At 39.4% G+C, this 14,517-nt stretch overlaps 1 protein-coding gene across 1 annotated transcript in view; it reads left to right on the top strand.

Annotated features, from left to right (window-relative positions):
• LOC126162497 (ER membrane protein complex subunit 4) overlaps nt 1-14,517 on the top strand; it is a 40,281-nt gene that overhangs the window by 18,712 nt on the left and 7,052 nt on the right. The window contains exon 2 of the mRNA XM_049919046.1: nt 2,682-2,832. Within this exon, the coding sequence (XP_049775003.1) occupies nt 2,682-2,832 (151 nt within the window). The remainder of the gene's footprint in view (nt 1-2,681; nt 2,833-14,517) is intronic.

Here is a 14,517-nt window from a genome sequence, read left to right as displayed (position 1 = left end):
ACGTGGTTCTAAGGTCTCAGTTAACCCTGCGACTCTCCGCTGTCACTTTCTCTCGATTCTTGACATGTACTGGGGCCATGAAGTGGTTTACACCTACAGCTCAATGGCTGATGGTCATGTAGGCTTTGCATATGTTCATGGACAACATATTGAACAGCACTCCTTGCCAGATGGCTGCAGTGCTTTCACAGCAGAGCTGGCGGCCATATCTCATGCTCTTGAGCACATCCGCTCGTGCCCAGGTGAGTCATTTCTCCTGTGTACTGACTCCTGAGCAGCCTACAAGCTATCGACCAGTGCTAGCCTCATCATCCTTTGGTAGCAACCATCCAGGAGTCCATCTATGCCCTGGAACGGTCCAGTCATTCAGTGGTGTTTGTCTGGACCCCAGATCACATCGGAATCCCATGCAACGAACTTGCCAACAGGTTGGCCAAACAGGCTACGCAGAAACTGCTTATGGAGGTCGGCTTCTCTGAAACTGACCTGTGTTCAGAATTACGTCGCAAGGTTTTGAGGCTTTGGGAGACAGAATGGCATAATCTTGGTACGTACCACAAGCTGTGTGCCATTAAGGAAACGACAAATGTGTGGAAGACCTCTGTGTGCGCCTCTTGGTGGTTCTCTTTCGGCTCCGCATTGGCCATACGTGGCTGACGGATGGTTACCTCCTCCATCACGAGGACCCACCTCGGTGTCGCTGTGGCTCATTTATGATGGTTGTCCATCTCTTGCTTGACTCCCCACTTTTAACCAATCCGCGATGACTTTTAACCTTCCCAGCACCCTACCTTTGGTGTTGGGTGACAATGCCTCAACACCAGCTTTAGTTTTAAGTTTTATTCATGAGGGTGAGGTTTATCATTTGCTCTAAGTTTTAGCACATGTCCTTTGTCCCTGTGTGTCCTCCTCCCTAGTACTTTCAGGGTTGGGATTTTAATGTGTTGCAGAGTGACTGGCTTTTCCTTCTTCCTCATGGTCAGCCAGCTATGGTAACCTGCTTTCTTGTTTTAACCTCTTCTACCTGTTTCTTGCGTCTTTATGGTTTTCTTGTCTGCTTTAGTGCTTGTTGCCCTTCAGTCGTTGCTGTGGATTTTTCTTTCATTCTGTTTTGTGTTGTCTCATTGTCTTATTCTCACCCTTGTGGAATTGTTTCCTCCAGAACAAGGGACCGATGGCCTCATAGTTTGATCCCTTCCCCCCCTCTTTTAAACCAACCAACTAAAACTTCCATCCATGTGAAAGTTACCATTAAACAATAGTACTTCCACATCAATAGCTGCTATCCCTTCCACACAAAAAAGTATCTCGTACAGTTTTGCCAGTCATGGACAGCCCATCCACAGTGACAAGCAATCCATTGCCGAGAGTGCTGATAGTGTCTAAGGCCTTCAAAGATGGCTAGTAGCCTCTACTACTAAAGTGATATTCTGCTGCCCGGTCAGTGTGTGCAAAATCGTGGTTGATACTGGTTGAGGGCAATACCTACATCCATCCTTTGCGAAAGAGCTTTCCCACACACCCACCCAACACGTCCTGTTCCATTACCTTTAGCGGAATATCATACTCCACATGTAAACGGAGACATGCCAAATGACTTCTGCGCAGCCTTCTAACTAGCTGTTCACCAAAATGAATGGTCACCACCAAACTTTGACCAAGAACAAAGCTCACCACACAGTACTGGAGCATGCCATTGATCAGTGCTCAACTTCACTGGCTGAATGATAACACATGCCATCGAGGTACTTCCCAAAGATCGGCTTTATCTTAATTTTTTACATGGATATCATCTTTACAACACGTCTTTCAAATCTCTTGGGTTAAATCTCCCCTATATTCCTTGTCCTTTAGCACCCTCCATATTTTTATGCTTTCCTTCCATCTCAGACAGCTGCTTACCACTAGACTTCAGTTTAGTTTGTCTAGTGAAATACACAAACACTGTTTCTTCCTTTGTCCCCCTTTCCATTTTTTTCTATCCTGCTAGCACCCCTGCACCATTTTAACCCCATCTTCATGTTTCATTATATACTACACACAAACTTCCATTGCCTACAGCAGAGTGAATCCTTTGGTTGCCATATTTTTATCCTCTCCTGTTACTGCGCTCCTCCTTCTCCTCACGGCACCTCTCACCGTTCCTCTTCTTGTTGCTTATCCCAATCTACTCCAATTGACACATCCTGTCATCCATGTCAGGACACAGCACTGGGACAACATAGCCTCTCATATGCCCCACCTGGCATGTCCATTGCCCCAATTCGGCTACACTGCCAGGACATTGTAGCACTGTGTTGTGCGTTTCTTTCTTTGTTACCTCTAAATAAAGACATTATTTGGGTCATGCAAACATATTTGTGTATCCATGGGATGTTACTAAATGTATTGGATGGAACAGAATGTTTGTTAGTTGTGTGTGTTCCATTGTACCCAGATGTTCCTTTGTCAGGGTGGAAAAGGGAAAATAGTTGAATGTTTAAGAGGTAGGGAGACAGAACAAGCATTACCCGTTTTAATAAGGAAGGAGGCAAATATAATTTTTCAGTTGGCTGTATTGTAAGTGACACAACTTGACAAGTATTGACGCACTTTATAAATTTAATAAATTCATAAACAGAATTGTCTTCATTATACAAATAATGTAATTCTGCAATCTTGTAACAATATGTTGATTACAGGAGCAAACAGGAGAGAAGTTCTGATCTTGCTTCACCACCTGGATATAATCCTTCAGCTGGACAAGTTTATACTGAAGCCACTAGGGAGTCTGATCCGAACCATCTCATAATTAAAAAATCATGGGAACTTGCATTGGGACCACTGAAACAGGTAAAAGCCATTACATATTGAATTGAAATTAATTTTTGTATGCTTGGTTCAATGCATCTGATCCCATTTATTGGTGAATGAAACTGGGAATATCAGTAGGAAGGGGAAGTCATTCATTTCATCAAAGAACAGATGATCACAATCAGTGAATAGGAAACAGAAGCATGTGTCAAATTCAATATTATGAAATGCTGAGAGCAATAGATAATATATTGTGACTTCCATGCTGTAAATTAGCAAATCACTGAAACTGAATTGTACTTCGTTCTAATGTGGGGCAGTGAAATGAATGGGATAATTAGATATGTATTAGAGCACTTAATTTGTGGGTGTCATTGTTGGAAGTGAAAAATTGTGGGAGTGGGTTAGATAGATAAACGCAATAAAATTTCCCAATATTATGAAAAGGAAAGTTGCTATTCACCACATAGCAGAGATACTGAGCCACAGATTAGCACAACCAGAAAACTTCGTGTGCTCATGATTACCAATAACATTAGTCATTTCTTCCAGTTTAAATTCTGTGTGAAAATAGCTTATATAGTGCTGCCATCCTTAACTTGGTCACTTCCTCATAATAATAGTCAGTAGAAGTTGAGTCGTCATTTTTGTAACAACTGCGAAAATATTTGATCTAACAGTGTGGCAACACATTGCCTACCTGCACATTAACATTCAAAATGTCATCCCTTTTCTGCCTTGGAGTAATTGAGGTACAACAGCCTCCATTAACTCATTTCATAATCAAATCAGCAAGAATGTCTCTGTAATGCACTTTCAAGAAACAGTTGATCTGTAGGCCACAATTGTTTTGTCAGCATGGAAAGTCGTTTCATCGTACCACCAAGTCAGTCAACAATAGTATCTTTAGGCCTCCTTCTCTTGCCAGCATTCTGTGTGGCAAAGAACTAGTTATTGTAGCAACACAGTATTGTTGGCAGTATTGCAAATACTTTTTCTAATAAATCTTATTAAAGTACATCGGTAAAATACTTGTTAAGTGTTAGAGGTATCAACATCAAAATTCTGAATAAAACTAAACAGGAATAATACATAATTCATGAGTAAGTACATGCTGTTTCATCAGTTAAAATTAATCAAACCCCCTATTCACATTGCTAAGTTCAGCTTCGATGTCCTGCTTGTGATTGGTTCATGTGAAAGGGATGGACTGACACTCGTCTGAGCTAAAATAAATTAATGTTGAAGTGGCAATAATAATTTATCATTCATATTTTATTTCTTTTTTATATATGGAGTAAGAGATGTATGTTCACTATATACATTATTTCTTTAATTCATTTCATTAGATAACACTTTGTTCTTAACTGTCTGTTCCACCACCATCATGAGATGAGATGTTGGTTGGTCCAGAAAACTGCTTTGCTTAGTGTAAGTGGTAACCTGGAGAATTAAAATATGGCATTTCTGGTGACCATATTGCTGAATAAATGCAGTGAAATTAACCATAGATGGGTCCATCGGTGCAGAAAAAGGAAACAGAATATCTTATATTCCTCAGTATTAAATAATCCACATTTGCTTGTAATTGTATTGTAGAAATTGACAGAGTATGTGCTGATATGATATGTTAGAACAAAGTTCAGCAACGTGAATTATACTTGCCTACAGTCGCACACGGTACAATATTCAGGTGCTTTAAAATGGCTTTCTGACTTTTTTAAGTAACATAATTCAGACGAAAATTTACACCCATGGGTCTACGCATCGGAGCTTGGAATGTCAGATCCCATCATCAGCCAGGTAGGTTAGAAAATTTAAAAATGGAAATGGATAGGTTAAAGTTAGATATAGTGGGAATTCATGAAGTTTGGTGGCAGGAGAACAGGACTTCTAGTCAGTAAATACAGAGTTATAAATACAAAATCAGATAGGAGTAATGCAGAAGTAGGTTTAATAATGAGAGAGAGAGAGAGAGAGAGAGAGAGAGAGAGAGAGAGAGAGAAAAGGGAATGCGGATAAGCTACTACGAACGTCATAGTGAATGCATTATTGTAGCCAAGATAGACACAAAGCCCACATCCATCACAGCAGTACAAGTTTATATGCCAACAAGTTCTCCAGATGAGGAGGTAAGTGAGGAAATTTGAGAGGAGCTAAAAGAAATTACTCGAATGGTTAAGGGAGCCAAAAATTCGATAATGAGAAAAGGAAGAGAAGAAAAGTAGTAGCTGAATATGGACTGAGGGAAAGGCATGAAAGATGAAGTCACTTGGTAGAACTTTGCACATAACATAATTTAATCATAGCTAAAACTTGGTTTAAGAATCATGGGAGAAAGTTGTATATGTGGAAGAGACCTGGAGACACCTGAAGGTTTCAGGTAGATTATATAATGGTAAGGCAGATTTAGGAACCAGATTTTAAATTGTAAGGCATTTCCAGGGTCAGATGTGGACTCTGACAACAATTTATTCATTATGAACTGCAGTTTAAAACTGAAGAAACTGCAAAAAGGCAGGAATTTAAGGAGATGGGACCTGGATAAATGGAAAGAAGCAGAAGTTGTAGGTTTCAAAGCAAGCATTAGGGAACGATTGAGAAGAACAGGGGAAAGGAATTCAATAGAAGAAGAATGGGTTGCTTTGAGAGATGAAATAGTGAAGGCAGCAGAGGATCACATAGGTAAAAAGAAGAGGGCTACTACAAATCATTGGGTAACACAAGAGATATTGAATTTAATTGATGATGGGAGAAAATATAAAAATGCAATAAGCGAAGTGGGTGAGAGAGAATACAAACGTCTCAAAAATGAGATCAACAGGAAGTGCAAAATGGCTAAGCAGGAATGGCTAGAGGACAAATGTAAGGATGTAGAAGTGTGTATCACTAGGGGTAAGATAGATACTGCCTACGGAAAAATTAGAGAGATCATTGGAGAAAAGAGAACCACCTGTATGACTATCAAGAGTGCAGATGGAAATCCAGTCCCAAGCAAAGAAGGGAAAGCAGAAAGTTGGAAGGAGTCACTGCTACAAAACACTAATACAAATTCTTTACAGACAAATGGAAAAACTGGTAGAAGCTGACCTTGGGGAAGATCAGTTTGGATTCCGTAGAAAAAGTTGGAACACGCAAGGCAAGACTGACCCTATGACTTCTCATAGGAGATAAGTTAAGGAAAGACAAACCTACGTTTATAGCATTTGTAGACTTAGAGAAAGCTTTTGACAATGTTGACTGGATTACTCTTTCAAATTCTGAAGGTGACAGGGGTAAAATACAGGGAGCGAAAGGCTGTTTACAATTTGTACAGAAACCAGATGGTGGTTATGAGAGACAGGGGGCATGGAAGGGAATCAGTGTTTGAGAAGGGAGTGAGACAGGGCTATAGCTGTGCCCAATGCTATTCAATCTGTATATTGAGCAAGCAGTAAAAGGAAACAAAAGAAAAATTCAGAGTAGGAAGTAAAATCCATGGAGAAGAAATAAAAAAATGTGAGGTTTGCTGATGACGTTGTAATTCTGTCAGAGACAGCAAAGGACTTGGAACAGCAACTGGAAATAATGAACGGTATCTGGAAAGGAGGATTTAAGATGAAAATGAACAAGAGCAAAACGAGGATAATGGAATGTAGTTGAATTAAATCAGGCGATGCTGAGGGAATCAGATTAGGAAATGAGACACTTGAAGTATTAGACGAGTTTTGCTATTTGGGAAGCAAAACAATGGATGATGGTCGAAGTAGGGAAGATGTAAAATGTAGACTGGCAATGGCAAGAAAAGTATCTCTGAAGAAGAGAAATTTGTTAACATTAGTATAGATTTAAATGTCAGGAAGTCCTCTCTGAAAGTATTTGTGTGCAGTGTAGCAATGTGTGGAAGAGGAAATGTGGATGATAAATGGTTTAGACAAGAAGAGGATAGAAGCTTTTGAAATGTGGCACTACAGAAGAATGCTGAAGATTAGATGGGTAGATCACATAACTAATGAGGAAGTACTGAATAGAATTGGGGAGAAGAGGAATTTGTGGCACAACCTGACTAAAAGAAGGGTTCAGTTGGTAGGACACATTCTGTGGCATCAAGGGATCGCCAATTTAACACTGTGGGGGGGGGGGGGGGGGCAGATTAAAAATGGTAGAGGGACCAAGAGATGAATACAGTAACCAGATGAGGACACTTGCACAAGATGAGTAGCATGGAGAGCTTTATCAGACCAGTCTTTGGACTGAAGATGAAGACAGATGACGACAATGGGTCCAAAGTAATGAATATGGAAAGCAAAAGTGAATTGTGGTTAATAAAAAGCCAGAAAAAAAGTAAAGGACAAAATGCTTTTTCTGAAATCTCATGTGCAACCTTAAGTAGCTGAATAATTTAAGATGAACCAGATAAGTGGAGACCATAAATGTGGATCAGGTGGTAAACACTCTGATTCTCCACTGACTTGATTCTCTAACTGAATAATAGACTGGATCCTATTTTCTTTTTTAAATTCAACTGTGTGTTCACCATAGTTAGATTTACTGATAAAATGGCAACAAAAATGATTACGATAAAATTTGATATCCTGCAATTAGGTTTTCACACTGACGTGCTTATGCAGATTATCATGTTAAGAAAGTGTGACACGTTTCTAATTATAACATAGCACATGTTGGTACACTTTACATCCACTGTATTATGTTTCCAACTACTGCCAACCTAACGTAATGGGATTGTTTGAAAATCAACTTCTCTGTGATGGGCTTTCGCAATATTTGTAATTTATGCCTCACTTGATGAGGCGGGTGCACACTTGAATGGTCACCACTGAAAACAAGCAGTGTTTATCTCATGTTCAAAAGCATGCAGTGCCCATGTATGTCCTCAGTTTCCTGCACTTCCTTGAGGTTGAGCTTCAACTTAGCATTTCTGGCATCTTAATCGTCACGTTCGTAAGTCTATTGCATTCACTCTTGTGTTCTAGTTCACAACACATATACATAATCTTCATAATTATACACAGCAGTTCTTTCCTCTTTCTGTAGGACTCCTGGAATACCATACTACAGTTCTTCCTTATGAAGTGTCATAAATATTCAACCAGGATTCTGCGTGTTCCCTCGAGCACCACCATTTGTCTGGGGGGGGGGGGGGGGGGGGAGGAGGAATGGTGTGGTTTGGATATTCTGGATCTTCAATAATTTACGTATCCTCGTGAACATTGGAGTCTTGGCTGTTGATTGGCACCATTACCGAAAACTAGGAATATCAAGCTGGATCAATTGCCAGTTGTAGTATCTAATGGACCTACAATGTCCATGTTACATTACTCTACTACATTCATCACTGTGTCTATAATTAATAGAGGCATATTTGTTGTGCTTCGTATGAACTATTACATTTGACATTTGTCACACTTTGTAATGTATTCTTCTGGGTCTTTTTCATCCCTTTCCACTGCTTATAAATTATGCTTTATTAGGTCTAAGGTTCTACACATTCCATGATATCCACCTAACAGATTATTGTTTATTTCCCTCATAATTTCAGCCTTTTCCTCTGTGCTAATTTCCTAGTTTTCTTTCTTCTGTTTTTGGTTTCCCTTAATCACATTTTTGTGTCCTGTATTTTCACCTACATCCTCTACATCGTCAGACCACATTCGACATAATGCATCAGCTTTTGCATTGGGCTCTCTAGATTTATGCACAATGTCATGGGAATACTCGTAGTTTGAACATCCAGTTTAGTAACCTTGACAATGTCTCTTTGACACTTAAAATCCGTGTCAGTGGCTTGTAATGTGTTACTATGGTAAAATGTTTGACAGACACATGGTTTGAACTGCTTTGTGTTCCATACAATCACTGAGTACTCTGGTTGCAGGGCAGTTCCTGTCAGCCTTGTTCAATGACTGTGAAATATAGGCAATTGTCAAATCTGTACTTACCTTCCTTTGTGACAGAACTGCTCCCAATGCATCGTCAGTGGCGTTAATCTATATAAATGGTTTCTCTAAATCTGAATAGCTCAGTATGGGAGGATTTACTAATCTTTCTCTTTTCTTCAAATGCTGCTTTTTATGGATCTTCTCACTTACATGGCACTGTCTCCCATAACTTATGAAATGGATTCACAATTTTAGTGAACTTGAGAATGAACAGGCGATAATATCCAGCAAGCCTAAAAACCCTTTTAATTCCTTCATGGATTTTATAACTATAAAGTTTTTCACTTTTTCTACTTTATGGTCATCTGGCTCTACAACTTTATCTGTTACTTTGTGTCCTAAAACTATTTCTTGCTTTCTCAGGAATTCACCCTTATCTGGTTGTAACTTTAACGTATGTACCCTTAATCTATCCAAGGATTCTCATTATGTTCCTTTAATGACCCCTCTGTGGCAGATTATGGCATCCAAATACTGTGGATCCCTTGCAATCCTGCCGAAGCAACATTCTTTAATGTCTGAAATGTTCTTGGTGCATTATTTAGCCCCGTTGGAAGCATTTTTGTATGCATAGTGCTGGTATTTTGCACTAAATGCTATATTTTCTCTATCTGATGGTTCAGCTAACATCTGACATTATCCATTGGCCAAATCTAAAGTGGAGAAATACTCGGCTTTCCCCATTTGGACCAGTATCTCATTTATGTTGGAGATGGAAAAGACTTCACCCACTGAAATTTCAATCAACTTTTATAGTCTGTTAAAAATCTATATTTCACTATTCCACTGGTATCTCGTTTTTTTGCTACTAATGACACAGTTGCATTCCATAGACTGACATTCAACTATTGTAGCCTTGTTAATGATTTTCCCAATTTGCTCCTGTAATACTATCTTTTGCATTTCTGGTATACCATATGAATGTACATTCACAACCCTTCCTTTGTGTTCCAGCAGGGCTTCTGTACTGTTTCTGTATATTACAATTTATCACTGTTTAGGTACAATACACCACAGTATGTGCTACAGAGTCTTTCCAATTGCTGTCGCTCTTCTTTACTCAAATGGTTGGTTCGAATTGCTTCTTTAACCTGGACAGTGAGATTTCTGTACATGTCCATCCCATTCATTGCTTCCTGTACTGCTCACATTGATGTCACATTCTTTATCAGTTTGTATATCATTTTCACTGCCACTTTCTACCTCATGTGTATTCAATACAATGAGAATACATTCTTCTAGCTCTGTTTGTACCATAGATTTGGCTGTATGCACTCCTGTCCTTACTTTTTGTTTGAGAGTAATAATTCCTTTATTGTTACTGGAATTTGGCTCTGTTTCCACACATATCTTTAAGATTTTTTCCTTCCCTAGAACCTATTGTCATGTCATTTTCTGGTGCCACACTATTTTGCCTGATAGGTAGTTAATCAATATTTGTCTCACGACTTGTCTTTGATTCAGCCTGACTCCCAGACTGCCTCAAAACATGCCTCCTTTTGTGTCTGTTAATGCATTTTCCATTAGCCATGGTTCCCACTTGACCCATGGGTTTCCTGCAGACTTGTGGTTCTCCTTCTGTCTCAGGTATTGGCAGCAGCAGCAGAGTATCTTAACCCTGTATTCTGATCATCCTCTCATAATAGTTAATCAGTGTTTTGCTTCCTTAAGAAGCCCCTTCTTATTAGACCGTCATAAGGCATATACGATCCTCTTCCTATGATATGGACTTAGTGTTTCACTGGAACTTTCCCTGTTATTAGAAATTACAGATCTGTGGTTCAAAATGTATCCACTGTACCTTGCATCACACCCTTCAGTCTACTGATATCTTCCAGGTAATTATTGCTTCTTCTATGAGCCTATCTTTATAAGGCTTAAACATGCTCCAGTATCTAATAATAACTGTAAATGCCTTCCTGATGCATAACAATATGCCTTCGTAATTTCATTGCATGCTTCTCAGTCCGTGACTCTTAACTTTTGGCCATTTCATCGTGCTTTGTGTTGTGCACTCTTAGTTTACATTTTTAATTGCAGATACAGTCCTTGTGGATACTGTACTTAATTTCTCATTGTACTGGTGTGTAATGTGTCCATATTGGTTGCACATGGAACAAGTAGGAGTTTTACATATCAGTGCTTGATACCTTTGCCTTTTGCACTTTTCACAAATGATCATATTTTTACTTTTGTCATCCATGTGACCTGGCTTTTCTCAGTGATAACAAAAAATTCCGGAGGCTCTTAGCTGTTTCTGCATTCATAGGTGCTCCTCTTTGGCTTCCCATAGTCTCTAGCCACGTGACCTTTCTGCCCACAATTACATCATCTTCCTCCTATGTTACTTCAGTATTAAAGTTCCTTATGAAACACTCTTGGGAACTGACCCTTTTCTTTCATAGACTAGGACACTTTCGTCTTGCAATGTTAATTCCACTGTGTCACTGAAGCTAATTTGTTCATCCTCACTTCAAATAATTGTCTAAATCCTGCCGTTTGCTAGACAGTGTATGAAATCCGACCCAGTGCAAATACCAGTTCTTTTGTGCCTTGTAGTTGAGCCATCTCTGTTACTCTGGTAACTCGATTTGTGTTGTTAGCTCTATCCCGGACAGTTGATTTTGTCTTAGCTTCGCCCAAAATTTTAGACATTATGTATTGAAATAGTGGTGTATCATTCATTCAGACTTCTTCGAGCACAACATACTCGACAAGCTCCCTAAGCTCGAACTTTGTCCCACTAAATGGTTTATTTGTTAACCTAAGATCTTGCTTCACACTGATGCCTCTAATGTCTGAATACTAGCTGAAGTCATCATTGATACAGTGTTATACAGTCTTACAACTATTCCTGTTGTCACTTCCTGAAGCTTTTTGTTTATAGTGTAGTAGTTCTTTCTCATTTCCCCTGCAGCTATTTCCACAAGTAGTTCTTCCTCTGCAGGGCTCTCCTGTAATTGGTCTGGTCTGGACTAGTTACCTAGTTTCTGCTGGGCTCTCGGGGATGGCTTCTACTTCTTTTGACCTGTTCCAAAGGCCTGTTTTTGAATCTTCTTGCTGTACACAATTTCAGGAACTGATTCCAGTAGTCTTGCTACTGCTCTCTGATATTCTATCATCTGATCCCCTGTTTTGGAATGCCTCAACACACTCCACCATGCACAACTGGCATAAAATTTTCATTTTGCCACGTTCTGGCCCAGTATGGATGTAGGTGTGGTCTACGTAGTGCAGTCAAGACGTGAACAACAGTGTGGGCTGAAATCCACTAAACCACTTTTAACAGAGTGAGAGGGAGAAAGTATGCTAGTGTGCTTAGCACAAGTGATTCTGGAACAGAGAGGAGAAATTGTGATTTGTAGTTCTATAAACTTATAGATTTAAAAAATGTTTTAATAGATGAGTGTTTCCTCTTTTAGCTCTCTTCTATGTTGCAGTATCCATGCACTTACACAAAAGGATATCAGCTGGCATTGCTTCCTCCTGCTCACTGACGCACTGCAACACTACCTTAATCGTCCTGAAAACTTCAGACTGTGGGACGAGATTTCTTCTGTCATCCAAGTTCGCCTCTTTCTCTGGTGTTGCTTTCCCATGCATTACCATTTCCACAATAGTATTGTCAGTTAGTTCATCAACTTCATCATTTGCCATCTATTTTGTGACATACTCTGCATCAACATCCTCTCAACCTAGTAAATATTTTAGCAACGAAATGATATAATCGTTTCCATCTTTGACTTTGGTTTCACACTTGGTTTCAAAGTTAAAATGTCCACTTTTATGGTGTAAAAGCATTTTCAAAGACCTTACAAATGGTATTCGCTAGAATACAGGTGAAAAATGTGTGCAAATATGCGTTAAATTAAATGTATTTGACGTGTGTGTATGTGAGCAAAGCCATGGGTAAAAAGCCATTCCTGAACCCCTGGAATGATTTCAAACAAACTTGGTACATACATTGCTTATAATCTGGAAAGAAATACTGTGGGCGTAAGACTGCCAGCCTCCTATTGGGGTGAGTTTGATAATGTGGAGAGAGGAGGAAAAGGAGAACAAGGACAGACAATGACAATGAGGAGGAGGAGGAGGAGGAGGAGGAGGAGGAGAAGAAGAAGGGCACCGATAGGTGGGAGGGGGATATGGACAGAGGAAGGAAAGAGGAGGAGATCCACAGACAGCAGGAGGGAGAAATAAGCAGAAAAGGGGGGGGAGGAGGAAAAAAAAGTGGGCAGAGGGAGAGGAAATGGATAGACAGAAGGGTGAAGAGGAGACCAATAGAGGAAAGGAGGGGGGAGAGGAAATGGATGGAGGAGAATGAAAGAAGAGATAAGAGGTGGACTAGCAGAAGACTGGAATAAATACATACACAGGCTGTGATGGGTACTTGGCTAGTAAAAAAAATATAGATATCATAAGTGCATATGGGATGCAAGAAGTCCACTGAACAAACTGCCAAACAAAAACAAATGTGAATAAAATCTATTTTGAACTTAAAGTAAATAAATTTTAAACCTTTAATCCTAAATGAGATCACTCACTGAGAAGTAGAAGTGTTGAGTCATCAATAGGCGCACACACAAGACGAAGAACTTACTAGCTTTTGGAGTTATCCTTTGAGCTGGAGAGCACACGCACACACATAACTATGCTCTTACATGGTGCCGATTAGGCTCTACAAGAACTTTCCTACTACATTAAAAATTAAAACTCATGTTTTAAACATCTTTGGCCACCCTGAAAAGGACTGCTGCGTACAACTGGTTAATGGGGATGGTCTTCCCTACATACCATTTGTGGGGGTACAGAAATTCTGGAGTTTTAGTTTGAGAAAATTCCCATGAATATCTGCTTTGTTCTAAATTTCAGTACTCTGGGCATGAGCAAACAGTCTACACGTGGCTGTGAAATAATACAAAATATCATTAAATAAGGTTTTTGTTTTTTGTCAGTGACTTAATTATGTATTAGAATAAGTTTCTGCCAAAAGTTTGTAATTACTTTTGACATATTCATTGGGCTTTGTGCAGTGTTGTAGATGCGGTGACAGATGCTCTGACACTGTGTAAAGCAGAGAGATCCAGACACCTTCCATTGTTAGATGGAATACTTCAAGCAGAAGCCTTCCTTGCAAAAATGAAGTGTTGTATAAAAAACTAATGTCAGTTGGGCCGGAGAGAGTCGATCATTTGAAATCATTTAAGTTGACAAGGCCTGTGTACTTATATGCTGCAATAAATCTGTTATACTCAAGACCTTAGCTACTGACTGAAGTAAGCATGAGTAACATAAGTATGTCTGCATTTTGCAGACTAAGCTGGATAAGAGTTCAGGAGGACTAGAAGACATAAAATTTTATCCTACTAAACTCTCACACATCCTAATTCAGTTGTTACGTGACAACCAGCATCACAACTGAATAGTAAGGGGTAGAAATTGGAAAGAAAATTATTAAAACTCACATTGCCACAGGCAAACTCAAGTCATGCCAAAGACAGAGGCTGTCGAGTAAGGATATGCATTCAGCAGATAGGAGATTGTAACAGAGAAACAAGGGGAGTGAAAAAAAAAAAAAAAAAAAAAAAAATTCATTAGCTCGTCAGACATGATGCGAGAAACTCACATTCACTGTCTCTCCTTCTTTCACAAGACCACATAGCAAGACCTGACACAGCAGTTAACAGACTATTAAGTGAACATTTGGAAGACATTCATTATGAACAGAGCCTTGAATCATAGCCTCACGTTAGCTCCCGTTAAAAACCCCAATCAGTCAGTCATT

This window comes from Schistocerca cancellata, chromosome 2 (assembly GCF_023864275.1).
Source record: "Schistocerca cancellata isolate TAMUIC-IGC-003103 chromosome 2, iqSchCanc2.1, whole genome shotgun sequence".
Classification (NCBI taxonomy): Eukaryota; Metazoa; Arthropoda; class Insecta; order Orthoptera; family Acrididae; genus Schistocerca; species Schistocerca cancellata.
This window is presented reverse-complemented; position numbering and strand designations above follow the sequence as displayed.